The 19,684-nt window shown below is 34.6% G+C and overlaps 2 protein-coding genes across 3 annotated transcripts in view; both read left to right on the forward strand.

Moving 5' to 3' along the window:
- Positions 1–8,093, forward strand: part of LOC113057165 (graves disease carrier protein homolog) — an 8,686-nt gene extending 593 nt beyond the window's left edge. For both annotated transcript variants that reach the window (XM_026224299.1, XM_026224300.1), the window contains exons 2-10: positions 1,677–1,822; positions 2,402–2,494; positions 2,607–2,740; positions 3,359–3,422; positions 3,501–3,622; positions 3,698–3,764; positions 3,867–4,029; positions 5,767–5,835; positions 6,602–8,093. In XM_026224299.1, the coding sequence (XP_026080084.1) occupies positions 1,723–1,822; positions 2,402–2,494; positions 2,607–2,740; positions 3,359–3,422; positions 3,501–3,622; positions 3,698–3,764; positions 3,867–4,029; positions 5,767–5,835; positions 6,602–6,758 (969 nt within the window). In that variant the 5' untranslated portion in view covers positions 1,677–1,722 and the 3' untranslated portion in view covers positions 6,759–8,093. The remainder of the gene's footprint in view (positions 1–1,676; positions 1,823–2,401; positions 2,495–2,606; positions 2,741–3,358; positions 3,423–3,500; positions 3,623–3,697; positions 3,765–3,866; positions 4,030–5,766; positions 5,836–6,601) is intronic.
- Positions 8,094–9,243: 1,150 nt separating this feature from the next.
- alox5a (arachidonate 5-lipoxygenase a) lies at positions 9,244–19,263 on the forward strand. The gene is made up of 14 exons (XM_026224301.1): positions 9,244–9,503; positions 10,125–10,323; positions 10,413–10,494; positions 11,885–12,007; positions 12,684–12,790; positions 13,112–13,284; positions 13,417–13,563; positions 14,399–14,602; positions 14,720–14,806; positions 16,545–16,723; positions 16,821–16,942; positions 17,913–18,013; positions 18,110–18,280; positions 18,360–19,263. Exons 1-14 carry the CDS (start codon positions 9,354–9,356, stop codon positions 18,537–18,539), a joined length of 2,025 nt encoding a protein of 674 aa, XP_026080086.1. The 5' UTR covers positions 9,244–9,353; the 3' UTR covers positions 18,540–19,263.
- The last annotated feature ends 421 nt before the right edge of the window (positions 19,264–19,684 follow it).

Raw genomic sequence — 19,684 nt, forward strand, 5'->3', positions numbered from 1 at the left:
TTACTTAACGTTATATGGATGGTACCGCTATAGGATTGGGTTTGTCTTTCTAGTTAAGTGAACTGAATCTATTAACATTTCCCCAAACCCAGGACTCGTAAAGTAATACATTTACAACGCTGCCCAGCTGTTTATGACTGTTAGGACTTTCATGTCAGCGATCATTTGAGGCGTAATAATAGCATAGACAGTAAAAGAAATGGACAGCGACCCCATTGGATTCAACGGAGACAAGTGAAGTCAATTAGAAGCACGCACTTCCAGAAATGGGAGCGTACTTTTTTTTTCTTTTTTTTTTTTTTTTTTGCTGATGAACAATCAAACAACAAATACAAATAAAATTGAACAATTACAACAATGAAATGACAGTGGATGACAATAAAAAAAAGGAAGACAGTAAATATATTAAATATTGAAAACAATGAAAAAGGGGAGGGGGGGGGGTATTACATCAAATTACATTTCACTCAACAAAACATCATACAGTTTCAAAAGTTTTACACTTTTTTTTGTTTTTAATTATTTTCAGTGTCTTAATTAAGTAGTTGAAGTCACATAGAAAATTATTTAATTTGGGTTCTCTTAGAGCAAACTTGCATTTATGAATAAAGTATTTTGCCAATAGAATAAATATGTTTCCAATATATTCTATTTTATGATTACAGTGAGAAAAATAACAAATTACATCTCTCATTACAACATCAATATCTAATTTTAGTTTTGAAACAAGGAATTTTGACAATTCCATCCGAAATTGTTTAACAAGGGAACAATTAAAGAAAAGATGATCAATTGACTCAGTATTGCTTTTACAGAAATTACATTTCAAATTAACATTACCAAATTTAGATGTGATTTTATTAGTGGGATATATATTATGAAAAATTCTTAAGTGTAGTTCTTTCACCTTGTTGGGGATACAAAATTTGTAAGGCAAGAGCCATGCTTTTTTCCAATTAATATTTTCTATCAGAGAATTCCAAAAAAAATTCCCCCTCGGGGTAATTCGTTTTCTTGACTGAAACACATTTCTTATAATTTTATTACTACATTTTGGGTAAGGTGGAGCGTACTTCACAAACTCAAAATTAGCTTGATGACATGGATGTCACGTGAGCAACCTGTCTGACAATTCGAAGTCTTCTAATCGCTGTGCCAAGAGAAATCTGAATCTCCCACCGAATCTTGTAGACATCGTTGAATAATTTTGTCCCGTTGCTTTTATGGACTCTCTATGGGCTTCTCCCTTGACGTCATGCCTCCACGTCCCCACGATAGCCTCACAGACAGTAAAAGATTGTCTGTGAGCTTCTCCTCCTGTCCATATGGTAATTTCTCTACTGTGCGACAGAGAGTCGCAGGTTATGACGCAATCGTTAGCCTATTTTTTACAAAAATTACTTCTATGGGGCCACAACGTAAGATACAAGGTAATGGGGCCTTTTATACATTTACTAGTTTCTTTAGAAATAATTAATGGATAAAAGGAGTCTTTAAACGCCTCAGATGTAAAGTTATTCACTGTCAAAGTGATGCCAAAATGAATGGGAGTCAATGGAATGATAAAAGCAGGTGTGTCCGCCAGCCAATGGCGGCGCCCAGGGGTGCTTCCATAAAATATGAAACCCTGCCCCCCTGAATAATACCAGTGCACATGTTTGTTTCCTTCCCTCCAGAGTGTGTTGAAGACATGAATACTCTGCAGTCCTGATAGCAGCCATCATGACGACAGAGGCTGTGTCCTCCTCAGGGACTCGGGCTCAGATCCAAGCTCCTGTCCAGAAAGACTACTACTACTGGTTACGCTCTTTCACAGCTGGAGGTGAAGTTTTAATCACAAAAAAATGTATATAATGTTACTAAAATATTTATAAAAGTCAAAGACATGTGCCGGTACTCGGTAATGCAATATATCATGGTAATGTACGATATTGTTATCGTGGGCACTTCTAAATCCCTTGAATAATTATACATTATAAATTATACAGAATTTGGGATGCATTTTAAGAATACTTTTCCCATCAACTAGTCAAAATGTACAACACCGCTGTTTGAAAGACGTGTGTGTTCTGATGTAAACAAGCACACATGAGAAGCACATGGAGAAACGCATGAGAGACATGCTGAATGAAAACGCATTCACTCTCTGACAGCAGATGGCGCTAAACTGCAGCCCTTACCCTGGAAACCCCATAAATAAAGCAGCTGCACTACTTTCTAAAACATATTTAAAAAGCCCTTTAGATCCATTTTTGGGTGAACAGTTTTTTTAATGGTCACATGAAATGCAGAGAAACACAAAATATGCAATGTTTTCTAAAAAAATGTTTTATTATGATTGCTTTCATTTAAAAAAAATATTTCCTGATCAAATACGAATCTGTTTTTATTATATTTAAAGGAGTTGCTGGATGCTGTGCCAAGTCCACCATAGCGCCTCTTGACAGAGTGAAAATTTTACTACAAGCTCAAAATCCTCATTACAAACACCTTGGTAAGTTAAATCCAAAATGTTTCCGATAAACCGATATTTCTGTGCATCTTGATTTGACAAAGAACTATGCACCAAACGGTTGAACACGATGCTATCTTTTGTGTTGTTTCAGGAGTGTTCGCCACAATTAAGGCAGTGCCAAAAAAAGAGGGTTTCCTTGGACTATACAAGGGAAATGGAGCCATGATGCTCAGGATTTTCCCATATGGAGCCATTCAGTTTATGGCTTTTGATAGCTACAGAAAGGTTACTTTTGTTTCATAGTCATTATGTACTAATGCCAGTCTTGGGGAATAACAAACCAAACAAAGTGACGTTCCTAACATAATTATATTTTTAGTAGTGTGACAGTTGTTCAGAATATCATAGCTCTCCCAGTAGTAATACTGCGGTTTTTGTCACATTTATTCCACAAGCAGCCGTAAAAATAGGCAATAATCAAACACAATCTCATAAACTGTCCTCTCATGTAAAGCACTAATTCGATTAATTTTAAAGATTTAGTTAATTCATGAGTGATCCAGTTAAAAAAGAAAACTTTTTTAGTAGTTGTATTCTATTCATGTACAGTACATATCTGTACAAATGAATTTGTTCTTAATGAGTAATGAGTAAAATCAGTTACTTTATCTGATGGTTATATATTTATAATGACTAGTGTATATATGGTCACTTTAAACCACTTCAGCTTCCTCAGTTAACCACTTTTTGTCAGTACTTAACTTTTCTTTTTTTTCAGTACCTTGTTGCAGTTTTAGTGGAGCTTCCCTAAGTTTAATTTAAACAATAAAAAGTTTTGTACTAATGCCATTTTGTACTAAACTGTGTTTAGATGTTTTTATGCCGTTTCTGCTGTACTTTCAGTTCCTTAACAAACGACTTGGATTATCTGTGCATATTCATCGGCTCATGGCAGGATCTATGGCAGGTTTGTGATTGTTTTCCATGATCTTTGTAACTTCATGATGGGCATTATGTCTTTATCTACACTGTACTCTTTCTGTAGGGATGACTGCAGTTATTTGCACCTATCCACTCGATGTTATCCGAGCACGCTTGGCGTTTCAAGTGACAGGACATCATCGCTACACTGGCATACGAAACGCCTTTCAGACCATTTACCTTAAGGTATGAAGACAGGAAAGAAGTTTAAATGAGAACCTTTCTGTGCTTCAGATTTACATGAGTGTTTTATCTTTAAAGGAAGGAGGTATCTCTGGATTCTACCATGGTCTGACCCCAACAATCATTGGCATGGCTCCATATGCAGGTTATTTTCTTGTTTATTTAATGTAAATTATACAATACAGTGTGCAAAACTGAAAACCACTTTAGCTTACGTCCTCATGTCTCTGTTTTCTCTCTGTTTCAGGCTTTTCCTTTTTTACATTCGGAACATTGAAGACTCTGGGACTCACTCACTTCCCAGAGCTCCTAGGCAAGCCGTCTCTTGACAACCCTGATGTTCTCGTGCTGAAGACTCACGTCAATCTGATGTGTGGTGGAGTTGCTGGGGCAATTGCTCAGACTATATCGTATGTGTCTTTTTTTTTTTTTTAAATCCCTTGTTCATTAGGTATTGTTTGTAGTACAACCGTTATTTAGAGAGTTAAGTTTTTGCTGAGGTCGGCACTGGTGACTAGGCCTATGTATTTACATGTTATAACTTAAAAATGTGCATGTAATGGCTTTTTTCTTGATTGTTTTGCGATCACATCTTTTATTATGTAAGCGTATTAAACTGATACGTTGCGCAACAAAGTTTTAGTGTGAAAAAAATAGTTTCAAACACTTGCTAGATGCAGCTCAGAGAGAGAGACAGATAGAGAGAGATCAAAATGACAGATGTTAAAAGTGAAAGTGCAGAAAAGCAGCGTCTATTTCTTGCACAACTTGAACAAACTACAACAGGTAAAGCTGTCAGCTGTGTGGATATTGGCAATATTGTTAAAAATACTCATTTATAATCATTAATAATATGGCTTCTTCTTAACAAGATCTTAGTCTATGCTGTCTTCTGTTAATGCGTGGACTTTTTGTCCAGTAATCGCAAAAAGCTTTGTGCTTTGTTATTTTTTAATAAACAAAGTATCAGCTTTAAAATTATTCCAAATTCATAACGAAATACAAACAACAAATAAAGTTTTGGCGCTCTTTAATGCTTCAGGCACCATCGTTATAGCGCCTCAGTTCAAACAGCAAGTGACCCATTTAATCTTTCTCTTTACTACTATAGTACATAATGAACATGAATTAACATCAAAAGGTAGGCTATTTTATAAGAGAACCTACAGGACAACTTACTGAAATGTTGCATCTAAAAGCTCATTCAGTGTTTCAAATGGCAGAAAACATGTAAAGCTTGTAAACTTATATTCCAGTTATTATTATATTTCAGAATAGCCAATTGGTGTCAACAGGCTCATCAGTAAGCTAGAAAAATAACTATAAAGAGGAGCATTTTGCTATATTTATGTGCTATTGCATTTTAATATTTTTATCTGTTGTCTACATGATTCAACTCATCCTTTTAAAATTGCATTTTACTTATTAAGAAAAACAGACTGAAAGTGTGAAAGACATACACTCTTAAAATGAAGGTGATTAAAAGGTTCTTCACAGAACCATATTGGTTCCACATAGAGCCATTCAAAGGTTCTTTAAAGAACCATTTCTTTCTCAACTTTTTATAATCTGAAGAACCTTCTTTTGCCACAAAATAACCTTTTGTGAAACGTAAAGGTTCTTCAGATGTTAAAGGTTCTTTATGAAACCATTTTGACAAAAAGGTTCCTCTATGGCGTCATGAAGCTGCTTTATTTTTAAGAGTGTATGACACCATTTACAGGATGCATTGAGGAGGAGCCCAAACTACACTTAGTGGCCTATTGATGCTTAAGGTCCATGATATTGGTACAGATTCTGTGTAATAAACAATTTGTGACTGTATATTTTAAGTTGGAAAAGACATTTAGTTCCCACTTTAAGTGAGTCATAGCTCCCAGGTCATCTACAAGACGGATTAAAATGCTGATAAAGTCAAGAAAAGATAAGACATAAACACATGACAGTATGTTTGAAATGTTTGAAATGAAAAAAATAAAACACGTTTATTCTGTGGCACCTAATAAAAATAATTTTGGCTCCTATGTTTTTTTTCTTATGGGAGCTAATGGCTTCTTACTAGATTTTTTTGTTTTTGTTTGGAGCCCTGAAGATTTATTTGTGTTACTGTACATACATACTACATTCCTTCTAATATTTCTGCACAGATACCCACTAGATGTTGCCCGGAGGAGGATGCAGTTAGGTGCGTCACTCCCTGATTTTGACAAATGTTGGTGAGTATTATATAATTTGGATGATTTTAAGTCTTTGTTTCCTCAATGATTTACACAGGTGGATTAAAATGTAAATTATAAAAAAAAGATACTGCTTTGTTAATAGGCATGTATAAGTATTAAAATCTAACCGATAATTATTTTTATATTCTCTCTCTCTCTCTCTCTCTCTCTCTGTGTCTCTCTCTCTCTCTCTCTCTCTCTATATATATATATACATACATTGTACACACACACATAAACTAAATGTCAAAAGTTTAGAATAATAATTCCAATTAAATAAATACAGTAAAAAACAATAATATTGAGAGATTGTTTTACATTTTAAAATAACCGTTTTGTATTTTTAAACATAATTTATTGCTTTGAGGCCAAGCTGAATTTTCAGTAGTAGTTATTTCAGAAATCTGCTGATTTGCTGCTCAGGAAACATTTAGAAACATTTTCATGTTGAAATCAGTTGTGCTGCTTAATGTGTTTGTGGAAACCTTGATACATTTTTTACCTGCAAGGATTCATTAAATTGACAAGTAACAGTAAAATCAACAAAATATTTTTTAATAAACACTCTTTTTAACACTTATTAAAGAATGCAGAAAAAAATAAGTTTCTACAATATAAATTACATTATTACACAGCAGAAACATTTTTTTTTTAACATTGGTACTAATATATATACTGTATGTATAGCAGTTAGATCTCCTCACAGAGTTTTGTCTGTGATGACTAATATGTTTTCTAATTTTCTAATTTTATTTTTGAGCAGCAGCCTCAGAAAAACTCTCAAGCATGTGTACACCCAGTATGGGATCAGGAAAGGACTGTATCGCGGCCTGTCCCTCAACTACGTCCGCTGTATACCGTCACAAGCTGTTGCCTTCACTACTTACGAGTTCATGAAGCAGGTCCTTCACCTAAACTAGAACAATCAGTGACTAAGCCTTAAAGGAACGAGTTGAAACGACCCCCGGTGACATCACAGCAGTCCTGTCTTCCATTCCAGAGACCAGTCACGTGAAATCCAGTTCTTACTAAACACCCTCACAAACGGCAAACCTGTGGCTTTGCACAGCCCAGCAACAGTCACTATGGATACAGAGACAAAAGCAACCGACACTGGAAATCCCATGGAAACCTGCATCTGAAACTTGTTTGTAAGAAGCTATCCCATTTCAGATCAAACAATATATTTCACTCATAAAGCAAAATCAGTCAATTATTATACCTATACAGACAGTTTCTGTAGGTATATCACGGTGCTTTTGACCTGATTTTTAAGTCAAATACGGAAGTTGATTTTTCTTTGCTAAATTTTATATGTAGCTTTATATCACCTCAAGTGTACATAATGTCTATGCAGTATTAAGTCATGTTCGCATGCTGATGTTCCTGTGACTCAAGTTAAATATCTGATTGATGCCTTACAGTGCAGGTTAATTCACAGTCTTTTGGAAGAAAGCAATCAAATGAGAATCTGTGTGGTGATGTATATATCACATATGTATATGAATCTTAAATTACCGTTAACTGATTTGTAATGGGAACTACACAAGTCCCTTCAATAGAATAGAACAAAATAACAGAATAAACTTTCACCAGGCCAGATTAAAATTATTATTATTTTTTAAAATATATCTATTTGATCTATTGCCTTGTTTTGTTTTGCATTGAATGGAAATGTGCTCTCAAACGGTTGCCTCATTTTCCTTCCTCTTGTAATGACTTGCTTTTTTGTTGTTGCCATGTGGTGGCAGTGTTGCAGTGAATCGAATCCTCTTTAATATCTCTGTAATTGGACTTTTCATGTACATGTTGATCGTTCAGCTGCATGTGTTTCCAAAAATGAAGGGGAACATTTATGTGCATACATTCAATACATACTGATACAGTTTTGTTACTGAGTGAATACATGAGTGGTGAAGGTCATGATTTATTGATCACATTTCAAGTTTATTTGCACTAAATGCCATCAAGCTGAATAACTAGAATGGGAGGATTGTCTTAAACATATCTTTGCTGATTCTTGAGGACTGTGGAGAAAGTTTGTCTTGCTGCTTTGGATAAATCGCCTTTATTTATTTGTTATATTGGTTTAATGAATGGACATTATGTCAGATTGAAATGGTTAATAGGCACTGAACAAATTAACAATGAGAATGTGTTTTTAATTTGTATGTATGCATAGATGATCATTAAAGAAATGTAAATGTTAAACCAATATCTCTGGGAATAAAAATAAAGGTGTTTTTTGTCTTGTTCTAGAGTTATCATATAATTAAAATATGATTGATGAATTGCCAGTAAGTATTTGCATGATCCCATTTTACACAATTTGTCATCCAGTGGGATTTCCCTAAAATTCCCTTGTTTTTATTTGGAAATGCATTTACTATGAACCACCTCCCACATAGCAATTCATTTGCATTTATTTCCTCCTATGTTTGTTAGGTACTGTTGTTTGATAACGCCTTATTTGACTGGAAAATATGTTATAAACAAAACATTGGTCATAGTACATACTGTATGTCTTGCTTATCATGTTACCACGCAAGTCATAAAAAAGTAGAGCTCACTGGCCAGTGTGGATTTTTGGCCTTATATACTCGTATACAAAGGTTATAGTGTCAGTATGGGTTATTTTTTATGTAAAATATTTTTACATTTTTTTTTATGCTGAATTCAGCTTTGAATAAGTAATAAATAACATTTTAAAATATACTGAAATAGAAAAGTATTTTTTTACTAAAATTATAATTTAATTGTAATAATACTGCATTTTTGATCAAACAAATGCAGCCTCAGTGAGAATAAAATCTAAAAAATGTAAACCCACACACACAAATATATGTATATATATATAAAAGTGCTGTCAAATGATTGCATCCCAAATAAAAGGTTTTGTTTACATAAAACATGTGTACTGTGCATATTTATTATGTATATATAAATACATAATAAATATTTTTTTCTGTTTTGCAAAATATATATATATATATATTTTTTTTTTTTTGCAAATTGCAAATTTGGTTGTATTCATCAACAGATTGTGAGCTCGTACACCACAAGGCACATACCACAAGACCTTGCAAACTATCGAGACCAACTAATATTCAATAATAAGCATGAAGCAACCACTCACTCTAAGTAAAACACTTGACAAGGCTTGAATATAAACAAAATCTAAAATATCTGATAAGCAAGCCAGCCGGAGCATCTAAAAAACTGGTTCCTGTACTGTAAAGTGTAGAGTGACTTACTGTAATATACTGACATAAATCACATTCATAAACTGCATAATGCCGTTCACACACTTCTTGAAACAAGAAACTAGTTTGAAGCCTACCGCAATGCTAATCAAGAGAACATCTATAAATTTCCGTGTAGTATGTGTTAAGTTTGTGGCTTGAGCGAGCCAGTTAGAGGGAGAGGGGGAGAGAGAAGAGGAAATGCAGTCTGCGTGTGACTTTTGAAAAGTCGATTCGAGTTCAGTTGCAGAGCTGATCTCCAGCTTGACGAAAATGCCCAACTACACAGTGACTGTGGCCACAGGCACTCAGTGGTTTGCTGGAACAGACGACTACATTTACATTACCCTGGTGGGATCTGAGGGATGCAGTGAGAGGACCCTCCTGGATAAACCCCTCTATAATGACTTCGAGAGAGGAGCGGTAGGACACTAACAGTCTTTGCCCATGAAAGCAACTGTATTAGACCTTTGAGCTCCTTTTGACGAGTGTGATTCGTTGCAAATTATATTTTGAAAATAATAATTTAATTAAATTGCATAAGTGAATTGCCTAATTCTTTGTGAATTCAAATTGTAAACTTTTTTTTAATGCTTAGGCATTCTTTTTTTATGGCTGTTGATTAATTTGAGTCAAAACATGGGGTTATCAACTCATGAGTTATATGTCTTGACTATTGATGAGACAATGCAGTACACTTTTACACTGTAAAAAATATATTATTTTGCAAGAAAATATCATTTCAGTGTGTCACTTGCTGATTCTATTATTTGTGAAATAGCCATTTCCTGAGTGAAAATTATTTCACCATCATTTTTTTTTTTTCAGTGTAGAGCACATATTACAGTCTCTTTAATTACTAAAATCAAACCACAGTCCTTGTTCAGTATCTTTGAAGTAGTCACACAGTGTATCTCTAAATAAAAGGAAGTCTAATCACTAAGTGTCAGACGGACAAAAAAAAAAAAAAAAAAGATAAAAATCTATGGTCATTTACAGGAAGACAGTCGGCTATGTGTGAATTAACATGAGGTGTAATTAAAGGTGGACTCATATGACATCAGTGTGGGAGAAGACCTGGGTGAAATCCAGCTGGTGAAAATTGAAAAGAAGAAATACTGGGTGCATGATGACTGGTACTGCAAATACATCACGGTGAAGACGCCCTATGGAGATTACATCGAGTTCCCCTGCTTTCGCTGGTTAGTTGATGACAAAGAGGTGATCCTCAGAGATGGAAGGGGTATGTTCTGATTGGCCAGTACATTACGTCCTGTAATAAAGTCCTAAACTTTACCTTAAAATAATGTTTCACTGCTTGCTGTGTTTCAGCTCGATTGCCACAGCATGAAAAGACAGGAGTGGCAAAACAGCACAGGCGCAAAGAACTGGAACAGAGACAGAAGATATACAGGTTTGATGCAATTTTCAGAAAGAGGTTCACTACTGTACATATGTTCTCTAGGAAAAGTGCCTTTCGTGTCATCATAACAAACCATTAACGTTATTTATTTTTTCCATTCTCACAGAGTTACACTTTGATGATTCATATGTACTGTTTACTCTTTACCCTGGTTTAGGAAATTATTCAGTGCTCCCAGGTTTCATATTGTAGCCTTTTGTAAATCCCGGGTTGCCAGTTTCATTGTTTGGATAAATGCTCAGAACGAGACTTATTTATCATCTTGTGTAACTCAGCTTTACTAGCTGCGTTTATAATTCTGACTGTAGCATCCGGTTTTCCTGAATAATCTGTTCTGACAATAACTATAAGAGTAAATCGCTCGTATCACAACAATTAACGTTTTTTTTTTTTACATCATTGTTTGACGGTTTGATTCTCCTTGAAGCTCTGAAACAAAATAAAGTGCGTCAAAGTTTCTGTTTCTGCAAAGCTCATGAATATTTAATGAGGTAAGCGCTGTACAGTTTATGATTGGTTGTTGCTTAACCCGTCACAGGATTTTATAGACGGTAAACCCGATGTCAAAACGATACTATACACATTTTCAAAATGAAATATATTACACAGAGTTCACTCACAAATTAAACCTCTGTCATCATTTACTCACCCTCATGTCATTCCAAACCTGTATGACTTTTGTTCTTCTGCAGAAAGGCAGAAACGTGAGTATTTTACATAATTAATTAGATAAGCATATTTAGATATTTGGAAGAATGCCATGAGGGTGTATAACTGATGACGGACGTTTTATTTGTGAATTTAAAAAAATACAGTTACCCAGGTTTGAGCTAATCTGAAAAGATGTTAAAAGATAGGCTACAAAAAATACAGTTTCTCTCATCATTTACTCAACCTCTTGTGGGTTCCAAACCTCTTTGAGGTTCTCTCTGTATAAGTTTCTCTGCTGAACACAAATAAAGACATTTTGAAGAATGTTGTTAACTAAACAGCTGAATATTTTTGTTTTTTATTCTGTGGAAGTCATACTGTCAACTGTTTGGTTACACACATTCTATCTTCTGTGTTCAACAGAGGAAAGAAACTCATACAGGTTTGGAATGACATCAGGGTACACCAGAGTACACACTTTTTTGAGCGAATTATCCTTTAGGGAACACTAATTATAGGAACAGGAATCTGTATTTGACAAATAACTGATGGGACGGATTCTGAGGCATTTGCCATTGATACCACCACTACCACATCTGACTATACTGCCCAGTAAATCCTGTTTTTAAATGTGGAACCTTTCATTTATTGCATAATAATGACCATATTTGATTAGGGAGTGATATGATAGACTGAATTTTAAAACATGATGATGTGCTTGATGTTAAAGATGGAAGGAGTGGCACCCTGGCTTCCCTATGAGCATAGATGCCAAAGCCCATAGTGAGCTTCCAAGAGACATTCAGTTTGATAGCGAGAAAGGAGTTGACTTTGTGCTCAACTACAGCAAAGCGTAAGTTTCTTTTTGTTTGATGACTATTGCATTTTTAATTTTTGAATGCCGTTTTACTTCTCGGTGCTGTCAGACAGCTGTTATTTCCATAAAGTCTGCTTGGATGTATGCACATTTGCATGTTTCTTTCAGAATCTGTTTGTCTTTTGCATGTACCATCGAGGTCTGAATACAAACATGCGTTGTCTTTGTGGTATTGTACATTTGCAAAGACCTTAAAGAACTGTGATGCCTGTGCTCGTGTAAAAGTGTGACTGTTTTGAGAAATTGCCGATTCGGTAGATTGTGTTATTGATATAAATAGTTTTGAGAACTCAGTGTCATGCATACATGTGTGTAGCACCCATATTTGCAGGCACAGTGAGTTAGATTATCACAACTAGAAAACTTTTTTAATGCATGAGGTCCAGGGGTTGAGTTTAATACAGTATGTGGGGAAAGACTAGTCATTTCAAAGAAAATAGAAGCAATTATGAAATTATATATAAAGATGTACTTAAGTCCTACTTAATTGTGTACAAAAACACTTTTAAGTTCAAATAATTGCATTTGATATTAATTTTAATATTTTGTTTATTTTCTAATACAATGTGATTAACTGTCCAAAAACATTACTAACACGTTTATGTTTCTGTTCTACCTGCCTTGACCTCACTGACTGTGTTTTATTCCTCAGAATTGAAAATCTCTATGTAAACCAGTTCATGCACATGTTCCAGTCCTCATGGGGAGATTTTGCAGACTTTGAGCGTATATTCATGAGAATTAAGAATACAATATCAGGTTTGAACAGCCAGCATATATAACTTTTACAATATCATTACCAACATTGAAGAATTGCACATTACACACTCATCTCACAAACACTCTGTTATAAATCATATATGAGTAATCAGCATTGCATTTTGTTTACTCATATGCCTGTAAAATGTACCCAGTATATTTAGATTAATGTTAAGTTTAACACTGCACTCTTCATAATATTAGTAATAAAAAAACATACCATGTTAATCTGAATTATTTTTACGTTTTTAAAATTTGTTTAAAGAATAAAGATGAATGTGTGTAGTAATGTTAAAATGATTGCTTGTGTCCTTTGCTCAGAGTATGTGATGGAGCACTGGAAGGAAGACTTCATGTTTGGATACCAGTTCTTGAATGGCTGTAATCCCGTGGTCATCAGCAAATGCACAGAAATTCCTGACAAGTTTCCAGTCACACAAAAGATTATCGAGGACAGTCTGGAGAGGGGTCTTACACTGGAAGAAGAGCTCAAGGTATGCAACATACATGCAATTAGTATACTGGCATGTGCAGTATAATTTGCTTGCAGCACATTTTCTTGCGTGTCAATTCAGCATGCAACATTTGGCATGGTTTTAGTACAAATCTGACATCTTGTCTTTCAGGAAGGAAACCTCTTCATTGCTGACTATGAGCTTTTAGATGGTGTAACTCCAAATGCCACGGACCCATGCACACTTCAGTACTTGGCTGCACCCATCTGTCTGCTTTATAAGAACAGCCAGAACAAAATCATGCCAATCGCCATCCAGGTATCTGAAATAAACACAAAACAAGCACATGTGCTGGAAACATTGATATCAGATACAGCGCGAGAAAATCATTTCTGTTTCTCCATTTTTTTTCTCAATTATCTTGTGAAACTAGAAAAATGTGTGAATAAAGAAAAAAAGCTTTAGTTTAGTAGATGCTTTGTCAAAAGCAATTTAAAACTGAGAATACAAGCAGTTTAACACAGAGGTGACTAAGGTGATCTTTTTTTATATGAAATATATATATACATACACACACACACACACAGACACAAACAGACATTTTTGGGTCATTAAGATGTTTATGTTTTGAAAGAAATCTCTTATGCTCACCATGATGCATTTATTTGCAAAAATAAAGTAAAAACAGCAATACTATGAAGTATTATTATAATTTATAATGACTCATATTTTCTGTTTTATTAGATGTTAAATCTTTTTATTTAATTTTGTGATGGGAAGGCTAAATTCTAAAATAATGGTTTGCTGCTCAAGAAACATTTCTCATAATTATCAATGTTGAAAAACGTTATGCTACTTGTTATTATTTTTGTGGAAACCATGATATGTTTTCATTCAGGATTTTTGATAACTTAGTCCATGTGACCATGCTCTTTTACAAGCTTCACGAAATGTGATTATTTTTGTACAAGGAACAAAGGAAGGAAGTTGTGCAAGGATGTTTTATGTACTGTATGTATATATGAATGTAAGGGAGTCAATGGGATATGAGAAATGGGGAAGTCTCTTACAGTCTGAGAACAATGGCATATATGCCTTTGTATAAAAACGGGCTGAATGAGTTTTGAAAATGATCTCCATATTATTAACATAGCTGAGTCAGAAACCAGGAGAGGATAATCCCATCTTCATCCCGACTGATGATGAGTACGACTGGCTGCTGGCCAAGATCTGGGTCAGATCTTCAGACTTCCACGTACACCAGACAGTCACACATCTTCTCAGGACACATCTGATATCTGAGGTCTTTGGCATAGCATTGTTCAGACAGCTGCCTGCCGTTCATCCTGTTTTCAAGGTAATCTCTTGGTTTTCTGCATAGAATTAGTTCTATGATATTCGTGTAGAGTAAATAACGTCCATGTCTTAAGTATGGTTGATTACACATTCCAAGAAGCATCCTCTGCTCTTTCAGTTGCTGTTACCTCACATCCGTTTCACCATTGCCATTAACACCAAAGCTCGCGAGCAGCTCATCTGTGAATGTGGACTCTTTGACAAGGTCAGCTTTTCTCTTCCTCTAATAGTTTACTTCCTCCATAGCCACCTATTGTAATCATTGGTGTTCTTCTTCTTCCTCTTTTTTTATCTTCTACTCAAGAAGTCAAAAAGGCAGGCCATAGAGCCGTTTAGTAAAAAGTTGTGAAATCTGAACCATAGAGTGAGGACAGTCTGAACGTTAAATGCTGAACTTTTGGAGTCTCTAATTCAGTCCCTCTGCCACCAGCTGTCCGAATTTCAGTGTTATTTTAAAACTAAATTATTTTTCCTGTGACGTCATTTTCCATCATGAACTTTTTTTTTGGAAATTTTTCAAAAAACCTACTTTGTCAAACTACTCCTAGATCTCTTGCTCAGTTTTCACAAAAATTCGGTTCTGAATTCCGAATTAAAAACTTGAAATGTTCTTGAGCTACAGTAATTCTGAGAAGAGCACACCAAAGTGTGGAATTGAGGCTATATCTCTGAAATGCTCAAGCGTATTAAGACCAAACCTGGTTTGTGTTATGACAACCATACCCTGAGGGTACCTGCACAGTTTTGGCACCTATAGTGATCAGTAGAAAAAAAAATCATATGAGACATAAAAAATTTTCTCATCCACCATTCCTGGCTGGTGGAATGATCTTCTTTATTTATTCCTTCCCAATCTAGCTTGTACTTATTTGAACAAATGCCTGAAACTTGGTATAACGAACACTTCCTGTGGCTGTTTGCCTCTAAGAAGAATCACTTTTTGTATTTCCCAATTGTAAGTTGCTTTGAATAAATACATCTGCAAAATGACTAATTGTAATGTAAATGTACAAATGGGCACTATTACTAATAACTTCTAAACAGTTTGGCCCAAAAGACTGGTTTCTTAAGTTTTGAGCGGCATCCAGAGTTGAAAGATGCCCTGTTTTACCACATTGGTCAAAACACTGATAGATTTAGATTAGTTTTAGTTGGACCATGTAAAGAACATTGATACCAATTATTCTGAACTTCATTTCTGACATTTTGCTTTGTTTTCAACTCATTATGACTCCTAGACAGTTGGTCTGATTTTCACCAAATATCACTCGGATTATCTTCAGACTATGTTGGCAAAAAGTTATGAAATTTGTGTTGATAAACAAAACTGCTTGGTTTGGTTTAACCTTTGGTCACTATGAAGATTTTAAATCATGTAAGCACTCTCACTTCCCAAAGCAAAACCGCAAGTGTTTACATTAAAAAAAAAAAAAAACATCTAAAAAAAACCCTCACTGCCAGTGATAAAGCTTAGTGAATTTTTTTCAGTGTTGACATTCAGTGTACTTTATCATTAATGACATCAATGTTTTGTGAAGACAACAATATTGAATTGGGCTACTTAAGAGGAATATTGCATGTATACATTATAATATAGCAAGAAAAAGTTAACAAAGAGTATGCAATTGCAGCCAGTTTTTGAACAAATCAATTGAATTAACAAAAGGACTCACATAGAAAAACTTGTTGTCACTTGTTTTGTCCCTGAATTGTTCAGTCATAACTTGTATGCACGTACTGGTGTACTGATTTAATATGCAAAAGAAGGTCACTGAAAAATCCCCACCACTAATTCACAGACTGACAGTCAGGATGTGGGCAAACACATAGTGATACAAACTTAAATTAAAACTAACTGTTCACTTACCGTAACATTTTATCAAAGTCTTACAACTTATACAGCATTGAGGGGCGTTTGTATCTCAGTGTTGTATCTCTCACAGGCTAATGGGACAGGTGGAGGTGGCCATGTAGAACTGGTCCAGAAGTCCATGAAGACCTTCACATACAGGTCCTTGTGTTTCCCAGAGGCCATAAAAGCACGAGGCATGGACAGCCAAGAGGATCTGCCCTACTACTTCTACAGAGATGATGGCTGCAGCGTCTGGAAGGCAGTGACAAGGTATGTAACAAAATAAAGCATGGACATTTCATTCAGTAAGAATTTAAAAAGTCATAAATGAATTTAGAAACTTGATATTAATTTGATCTCTCCCTAGTTTTGTGACAGATGTAGTGGACATCTACTATGACAAAGATGAGACCGTCCAGCAAGACGAAGAGGTCCAGGCTTTTGTGAAAGATGTTTGCAGCTTTGGAATGCAGGATTGTGACTATTGTGGTAAATATACGCCTAAAACAAACCCCAGAATTGCATAACAAAAAGGAGTGAACTTTAGCATACCTCCTAGTTATTATTATGGGAAGAATCTACTGAAATATTAACTGATTGTAATGTGTGCAGACACTTAATTTCATGTCAATTTCAATTAAATGAAAATGTATCACAGTTTTAATTTATATTAAATGCAATTAGCTGATCTTTAGAGAGCTTTTTGACCCACTTCAGAATTACTTCTGTTGTTTTTGAAATACGGTTAAAGTGTCCTGTCAAATGTACAGACAAGCTTTTATGGTAAACTAAAGTATAGTTTAATTTAATTTCTATTGAAACTTGTATGTCATGTATTTAAATATATTTGTAATTACACATTTGTATTTTGTAATGATGGAGTGGCATGATCGACATGTATTACATTTTAAATATATTAACTTACTGTAATATTGCATAACACTAAAGTAAAAATGATAATCAAGTAGGCTACAATTTAAAATGTAGCCTATTTAAAAAATTTTATTTGACATTATTACAAAGTAACATTTTTGAACGTATATTAAGTGTTTAAAGAAACATACTGTTTCTTTTATTTCAATGATGTGTTTCTTCAAGTACGGTTTTCTAAAAATATAATTTTTAGATTCGAAGTACATTAAAATTGTACATTCAATACAAATAATTTCACATTTTCACAACGGTATGGTTGTTTTATATATATGTAATATATATATTTAGAATAAAAAGAAGTTTGGGATTAAATCATTTACACAAAAAAAATATTTCCATTTCCTTTCCTCGATTTATTCTTCAGCAGGTAGACTAAACCTCAAATCTTAGTTAGAAAATCCTCAACCAATAATTCATTGTAGGGCTACTAGCATTTAATTTCAGGCATTAGTGTGTTCTCATGAATGGTAATGTGTCTGACCTCTGAATGAACCACATGGTGATGACACATTATCAATATCTGCAGAGTTTCCCAAGAGTTTACAAACCAAGGAGCAGCTGGTGGAGTATCTGACTATCGTCATCTTCACTGCTTCTGCACAACATGCTGCAGTAAACTTTGGACAGGTAACACACTATAATATTTCTGGAATATTTTGTTGTAGAGTAAAATGAACAGTAAAGGTCCTAGGCTAATATCAGTGTTCTGACCCTTTACTCCAGTTTGACTGGTGTTCATGGATCCCGAATTCTCCCCCGACCATGCGGAAGCCTCCTCCTACGAAGAAGGGTGAGGTGGATCTGAAGTACGTAGTGGAGAGTCTGCCTGATCGAGGACGCTCCTGCTGGCATCTGGGGGCCGTGTGGGCCCTCAGTCAGTTTCAAGAAAATGAGGTAATATCTATATGCATACATAAAACCTCAGGTGTGCTGTGTGAGCAATGACATATACTGAAAAGTATGATTTTTGCAGTTGTTCCTAGGTATGTATCCAGATGAACACTTCATTGAGAAACCTGTGAAGGAGGCCATGGTGAAATTCCGCAAGAATCTCGCAGAAGTGGTTAAAGTCATCAAGAGCCGAAATGAGGGAAAGAAGCTGCCTTACTACTATTTTTCTCCAGACAGAATCCCGAACAGTGTGGCTGTCTGATTCTCCAGTCACATAAGACTAGAAGTGCTATGCTAGTAGTAGGAAGTGTTTTATCAGAGTTGTTTTATTGTTAAAAATTGGCAAAATAAATTATTTGACACATACAAAGTTTATCGCACTCTTAAAAATAAAGTTTCTTTATTGGCATCTGGGGTTCCATGAAGAACCTTTAACATCTACACAATTCCATCGCTTGTTAGGGAACCCAAAATGGTTCTTCACTGTGAAACCACCCCTGTGGAATTTTTATTTTTAAAAGTGCATGTGTAATGTAGAGGTGTTTTTAAAAATTCTGTATAATTAACTTTTTTGTAGTAGTAGTAATAATAATAATACAATATGCAATAACAGTTATAGCCAGAAATTATTTCATGCTTTTTTATTTTCCTAATGTCAACATTTTACTTTACCCACATGTCAAACAAATGTTATTTTTATATTTATTTTATTTTTCAGCAACATTCTTCAAGTTAAAAGTGACACTTCAGCAAGTGTCAGCTTCATTCTTGATTACAAGGGAATCTTCTTTGCTTGTTTTGAAAATGGCAGATTAACAGATTAAAACAGATTGTTATAATTTACTTTTTTTTAGATCGATTATTATTAAATAATTTTGGATAAATCATGAGCAGTAAACTGAGAAACACACAAGCTTTGCAGTGATTGGACAACTTGTCTATTATTTGTGAATAAATGGGCAACTGTTTGCAACACTATTGCAACACATCTTTCATCTCATGTCGCCTCTGGTGGTTTCATTGATTTTTTATTTTTTATTAAAATGATTTATTTCAGTTTGGTTACTGCACATTTTACCTTTTACCTCTAAATCTACACATTTAATAATTTATTATAAACAGGAGGCTATTGTCTGTATTTTAGATATTAAAAGAAAGCACCTTATGCTGGCTGAGAAATTAGATGGACTTTCACTTCTAGAAAATGTATTACATAACTAGTCAACCAACTAACAATCATCTACAGCAATTTCCAGCACGGTTTCTGTGGAAAATAAATATTTATTAATTCAAATTTAGCTTTTCTCGTGAAAAATGTGGACCTTTTTGATTTACAAAATATTTCCAAACTAGGTCATTAATTCTTCTTTTGGTCAAGAGTTTACCTTCATTCGTTCTTGATGCATG

The sequence above is a fragment of the Carassius auratus genome, chromosome 38 (assembly GCF_003368295.1).
Source record: "Carassius auratus strain Wakin chromosome 38, ASM336829v1, whole genome shotgun sequence".
In the NCBI taxonomy this organism is placed as follows: domain Eukaryota; kingdom Metazoa; phylum Chordata; class Actinopteri; order Cypriniformes; family Cyprinidae; genus Carassius; species Carassius auratus.

What these genes read in the sequence shown, in the direction of transcription:
- alox5a (XM_026224301.1), top strand. Translation starts at nt 9,354, where the DNA reads ATGCCCAACTACACAGTGACTGTGGCCACAGGCACTCAGTGGTTTGCT. An exon ending in CACTGGAAGAAGAGCTCAAG is followed by an intron (nt 13,285 to 13,416) that starts GTATGCAACATA and finishes CTTGTCTTTCAG; the next exon opens with GAAGGAAACCTCTTCATTGC. An exon ending in CCGTTCATCCTGTTTTCAAG is followed by an intron (nt 14,603 to 14,719) that starts GTAATCTCTTGG and finishes CTGCTCTTTCAG; the next exon opens with TTGCTGTTACCTCACATCCG.